The sequence below is a fragment of the Bidens hawaiensis genome, unplaced genomic scaffold, assembly GCF_021521415.1.
Source record: "Bidens hawaiensis isolate Kalapana, Puna unplaced genomic scaffold, B.hawaiensis_p1.1 tig00028237_1, whole genome shotgun sequence".
NCBI classification, from domain to species: domain Eukaryota; kingdom Viridiplantae; phylum Streptophyta; class Magnoliopsida; order Asterales; family Asteraceae; genus Bidens; species Bidens hawaiensis.
Genome location: NW_027494592.1, coordinates 88,403 through 94,822, shown reverse-complemented (window position 1 = coordinate 94,822; position 6,420 = coordinate 88,403). Strand labels below are relative to the sequence as shown.

At 37.3% G+C, this 6,420-nt stretch overlaps 1 protein-coding gene across 1 annotated transcript; it reads right to left on the bottom strand.

Annotated features, from left to right (window-relative positions):
- Nucleotides 1-2,980: 2,980 nt before the first annotated feature.
- LOC143576536 (uncharacterized) lies at nucleotides 2,981-5,029 on the bottom strand. The gene is made up of 2 exons (XM_077060604.1): nucleotides 4,938-5,029; nucleotides 2,981-4,119 (listed from the first exon to the last, which is right to left on the bottom strand). The coding sequence occupies exon 2, from the start codon at nucleotides 4,027-4,029 to the stop codon at nucleotides 3,115-3,117; it is 915 nt and encodes a 304-aa protein (XP_076916719.1). The 5' UTR covers nucleotides 4,030-4,119; nucleotides 4,938-5,029; the 3' UTR covers nucleotides 2,981-3,114.
- Nucleotides 5,030-6,420: the final 1,391 nt, after the last annotated feature.

Here is a 6,420-nt window from a genome sequence, read left to right as displayed (position 1 = left end):
TATTATAAACGAATAATGTAAAACAACCTTGTATTTAAATACGGGATATCATTGCACATAGTCTACAAAACATACCACAAATTAGGATAAATTCAAAACGACATGCATCGGATCATACCCAACTTCCTGCAGCTACTGAAACATCGTTGGATAAAGTCTTGAAAATCTGGTCCAGTCAAACTCATCCCCTCATAATTTCTTCCCGGAATATCCTGATCACTACCGGAATATCCACCTGTCAGAGAATCATTAGCACGAGCCATATCACCGTGTGACGGCGGTGCATGGTAACTTAAATAACTACCAGCAGCACGCTGAGAATTCCCTCTGTCACCTCCCATGGCTCCCATGGACGGTGCTGCAGCTTGTTCATTAATATTATTATTATTATAAGATGCACCTGGAATATGTACTTGTGTTCCTCGTTTTGCCATATCTCCGATGGAGAGTGGTTGAACAACCTCGTCATGAACTATTGCACGATGATCAAACGAAGAGTAAGATCTCATCTTTGACATTGATGGGTTGTTGTGGTCTTGTTGATCATTTTGGTTAGGTTCGGCTAGTTGAGTCGGGTGTGGATCGGAGTTCGTCATGGATGTGAATGATGGAGGTGATCCTTCGGCCATTTGTATAGATGCAGAGATGAGAGACTTGGTGATAATTTGAGTTAATGGTTTGTGAGGAGAGAAGAAAGTAGTAATGTAGCTTATATGTACAAAAATAAGTCAAACTTGGAGGCCAAGGAAGTTTCCTGCGACAGCTCTTTTAACTTATAAATACTTTTGTAAAGATATTTGTGACTTGGTCAGTTGGACCTTCACTACTTCACCGGTTCATCACTGCTAGTTTGCTATAATATTAGGTATGTTTGTGTTTTTAATTCATGATTTTCATTTCAAATAAAAGGATCCAATACAATAAAGAGACAGATAAATGGGCAACAAGCCGTCACCCCCTTTTTGAATGGCAAAACCGATCCTACTGAAAATAAAATTATCGTTCTTAGGCGTCGTTGAGTTACTGTGCATGACCTGCTGAACTCTTTTTAGAAACGTAGCAGCATGGAGAGCAAGAGACCCAAATGTATTAAAAGCAAAAGGAATGAAGGCGTGTTGATTCTCCACACACACCTTCTCATGCTTAGCAATTTTTCCTGCTTCTATCTTTAGCACAGCCTGCCTAGCAACAAACCCGGTGTCCCTAAGCCCGACAAGAGGGGACACCCCAGTAAGGTCCACACAAGCATGCTTCCCCCCAGCCCATCCAAACACAAGAATGTCCGCTGGTCGGAGAGTAGACCTTCCTTCACGCGGATCCGACAAGAAATTCACATGAGCCTCTTTTCTTGTCGAGATTCTCGCCCGTTTTAACACATCACAAAGGACATCTCTGACCAGATCATGTCTATATTTAAACCTCGGGAGTTCTTTGCAATGAACCGCATGTTCACCAAAATTATCTAAACACGCCTTACGACAGACAGGGCATGAACTGGGAATAGGGGGATCATTAAACGATATTTAAGAATGGCTCGGTACTCCACTGCCGACATGTGCTGCCCTAACCCTTCGATGGGGGTGACAGTCAAAAAGTCTTGAGCATGAGGAGCCTGAAGACATTCTAATACCGCTCTCTGACGAGAGGACATGCCAAACTTTTCTCCCAAACTTTGGACAGTTTTACTATAAATGGCACTCGCCAAAGCATTTTGGGCTTTAGGGGGGGCGGTGTCATTATTAGCGAACCTGCCAAGATCAAGATCAAGATCAGGAATAGAGTTGTGCAAATAATCAATCACACACCCAAAATCGGAACCCATCAACACCACAATCACGCAAAATGTGGTCTTGTAACTTCCAAGATTGTGCTCTCGAGGCTACGAAAGCATAGGTGGAAACATCCTTAGCTGAATATAACCCTAAACCACCGAAATGGATAGGGAGGGAGGCTAGTCTCCATTAAAAATCCCCAAAAAAACGGACCCCCACATACCACAATTAGTTTACTTCAACATAATTGGTTGCAATTAGTTTACTTCAACATTAGTTTACTTCAACATACCACAATTAGTTTACTTCAACATTAGTTTGCAATTAGTTTACTTCAACATAATTGGTTGGAAGATCAGTTTCGTGTTCAGGAGATACTGAGAGTTGAGTGATAGTCCAACAAGCTTTCAAGACACCAAAACCTACCTCGTTCTATACCAAAATCCGCTAGTTATATTTATGTTTTGTGTATTTATGTTTCATTGGCACACATAAATCATAATGTAATGCTTAATTTCCTTAATTTGTAAAATATATTTTGTTATTATAATAACAAATTGCTTTAATTAGATTTTTAATCATTATGAAATAGAAGCCATTTACTATATAAAAAACTACATACTAAAAATAAATGTGTAAAGTGAGGGTGATGTGAAAATGTAAGAATGTTAGGATGGAGAGAAAATATAATTTGGTATGAGAGCTCACTTGACACATTTATAGATGTTTTTAAGGCTTAGAAATGTCAAATGTGGATAATTTCCGTATCTAACTATCTTTACCTCTACTCATTTGCAATCGTAAAGTGTTACCTTCCTGTAAATCTAGTGTTGCCCGTACGAAACTTGAGTTTTATACAACTTATTCACATAAGCTGAGTTCTGTTTATGTCCAGTGATGATCATATAGCTACTATCTTTATGAAATCGTAAGCTAGGTACAATATGCATGTCACTTGGTCCTTTGAGCAGGGCATATTTAACCATAATAAGTTTAATAGTTAAAACTAATTATTTGTCTCCTACTTTGAGCAGGGCATATTCAATAAGACTGGAAGATTGATGAAGTGTTGAAAGAATACTGTAATGCAATACATTTTCTAAAAACATTTAGCATGTTTAATACAAAATTCAGCATCTTCATTGCATGACATTCTGCATAAAACAGCAAGACCCAACCCACAACCACAAGAGCAACAGAACATCCCATAATGTAAATAAAATGTTATAACATTAAACATCCCAAAAATATCACTCATATCATTGTATACACTAAAACATTAAAGATGATAACCATTCTACTACTATCATCTACCAATAATCAAATGCAAGAGAGACGAATATCAAGCCTGAGCTCCCGCCATTTCCTTCATTTGAACGAGATTATTCTCAGCAACCAAACCAGACGAAGTAGGCAAAGCTTCATAACCACCAACTCTCCTCGCCCCAACAACCTTAGCCGTCACTGCATACGTCACAATCAGAATCACAATCACAAACAAAACGTAAACCACGAACAAGAGATCCAAAATAGCAGTTGCACGAAGCTTAGAATCTTCAAGATCACACTTGGTTGACCCTTCAACACCATTAACAACGTCCAAAAGCTTGTGACATCCATCGGGTATAAACGCATCCACGTAAAGCGACAAGCCCGTTTGAAGCGACCACAAACCCTGAAGACAGATAGCAGCCCCGAGACCCACGTCAGCCACAAACAGCTTCGTGTGGCATGTGAGAATAACATATAGAACAGCGATTAAAGCTGAAACATTGGCGGAAACCGAGTCACATTTTGCTTCGAGGCCAGACGTTTGTAACGAAGCTGATGATGAAGAAACCGAGTATTGAAGGAAGAAGAGGGCGGAGGCAATTCCAAAAAAGAGGTCGGGTGGGAATGGGAGGATATTGGTTGTTTCGGAAATGAGGAGGGCGGTGGAGAGAATGAGGAAAAGGGCGGTAACGACAGCAGATTGGAGGGATGTGAAGTGGTGGACTGGGGACCGGCCTTTGACTAACGGGTCGGTTTCAAACGAGGTGGCGGTTTGGTGGATGAAGGCAATGAAGAGGCATATGATGATAAGGTAGAGTTGAATGTGTCTGGTGAATTTGACGTTTTGACATGTGAACGGTTGGTACGGTTTTGTGGAGTACTCTCGAGGGGACCGGAGGTGGTTTCGGGTGGTGCAGACGAGGTGGTAAAGGCCTAGTGAGATTAAGGATGCAGATGTGAATACGTGATAGAAGAAGCCCGACATCTTTTTGTGTTTTGTTAATCGTTTTTCTCTTTTTTAGTGTCGAATTGGAATCTCATCACCCTGTATTAGCCAGAACCTGCAAATATGAAGCTCCTTTAGTTTGTTGCATATAAAAATCCCGAAAAATCAATTCAAACATTGCTATTTTACGCAAATTGAAGTCTTTTGTAATAAAATTAACAAAAGAAAAAAAGTGATCACCCATTTGTCTTATCTTCGATATATTATAGCTGAGGCGCTCGCTCTCGTCTTTGTGTTTATATTCAATCAAGTAAACAATTCTTACAATGATGTTACGCATGCTTGTTTTCACATTTCAAATCAGTTGGAATGATGTTTAAATGTTGCTCTAATAAACCAAGTGTCATAGAAAACTCGGTAAGAATCTTTATAAGGATACATAAAAACTAATAAAAGGAGTAGAAGCAAAACATATTAGTAATTGTTAATCAAAGACAAAGAGGGTAAGCAAAACATATTAGTAATGGTAGTGCGCTGTATCAAGTATCATGTAACAATTTGACATGATACCAGACTGTATCATGTAAACATACTAAAGCAGTAAAGAAACATAAGTAATTGTAATTGTAATTCTAAAGCAGGGGACGCTAGCTAATAAAGATTTGCAACAGACAGTAGCATTTACAATCAACATACCAAGCTACATGATCGATTAATTAAAAGTTGCATGTTAGCTGCAGTTTTAATTGTATCTTGATGAAAACCAATTAACACAGAGTGTTGCCGGATCCATCTAGCGATGATAAAATAAAAATAAAAGGATGCCTAGCTAACTATATTTGACCAGATCGGCTATAAATCAAACAACATTAATAGATCCAAAAATGGGACTAGATATCGTACCCGATGTGTGCTAACGTTGAACACAATCGCCGACGGCGACAAACAAATAATAAGAATATATAATCGATCACAGATTCAGATTCAAAGACGAAACGAAGAGGGAGATTTTGGGCTTTTGCAAGGGGTGGACGGACATCAAGGGCGGCCGACAAGACAAAAACAATTCAATTTTGCCCTAAAGCTCTAATTCTGTCTTGTCTTTAGATTTGTCATTTGTTCAAACTTTCTTTCATCTCTCTATTTTTTAGTTTTGTTATTTTATAATAAACTAGTTTTTATATCTACTGAGTTAGAGTCAAATGCACGAGAAGCCTTCATTTAAAAATCAAGCAAATATGATGACTCCAAAAAAAAGAGGGAGCGACCACATCGCGACACGTAAGATTTTTATGTTTACGTTTATATATATTATAGATAGGTGACATGATTATATAAAATAACTTAATTACTCGTAAGCAATCACATAATCTACAAAATTTGCTATCATGATAGCACAACGAATGTCAAGTGGTAGTCGATGGTGTTTTTTTTTGGAACACCCAAATGTCGTCGTTAATAAAAAAAATATCATAATTTTAAATATTTTTATGTTCGAAACATAAAATTGGGTTTAGTGAACAATTTACAAACACTTTCGATGTTGTGGTTACTTTATATATACGTGTTAACTAAATCACACACCCTCTAAACTTACTTATAAATTTACACATCTTAGGTACTGTTGGGCTAAAATATGGTATTTATTGTATTTTGTATGTTTATATTAAGTAGCTCTTAAATTGATTATTTAGTTATTACATGTTCAACCTGTCAAATAATTAGATGAGTCGAATCGCAAACATTCAAACAACTGTAATTAGTATGTTCCGTTACATTTTACTATTATGCTATATGTAAAATGTGAAGATGTAAAATGTAAAATGCTTATGCTATATGTATAGATGCTATTATGCTATATGTAAAATGTAAAGATGTTACATTTTACTATTATGCTATATGTAAAATGTAAAATGCGAACATTCAAATAAATCTTACTATATTAGGGGTTCTTTTAAAACTCTTTTTATTAGCAGTTGTCCTTTTTATTATTTTTGTATATTCTAGAATCTGAGTACTATATATATACTCATGGGCGTCTTTTCTAATGTTAGCATAATTTTACTTCTTTATTATATAATTTCTAACATGATAAATATATGCGTAAAGGTCCTATGGCAACTAATGCATCAAGCAGCACTGGTAATTGTCATTACCATGTATGCGATGTCCCCATTAGTGGTGCCGACATTTTTAATAAGCCATAAGAATGGAAAAAAAACATTTGGGTTTGATAAAGGCTAATGAAGGTATCACTACTGTATGTGATAAAAAGAAGCTTGAGATGGTGGAAGAAGATAAAGATGATGGTAATTGTATCAGGTGTAGGACAAGATACTCCAACCCTATAATGATTAAGTGTTCTGAGGGTTGTTCTGCGGCTTTCAACAAGTGAAAGGTGTCTCAACAGGGCCGGCCATAAGGTGTGGC

What these genes read in the sequence shown, in the direction of transcription:
- LOC143576536 (XM_077060604.1), bottom strand. Translation starts at nt 4,029, where the DNA reads ATGTCGGGCTTCTTCTATCACGTATTCACATCTGCATCCTTAATCTCA.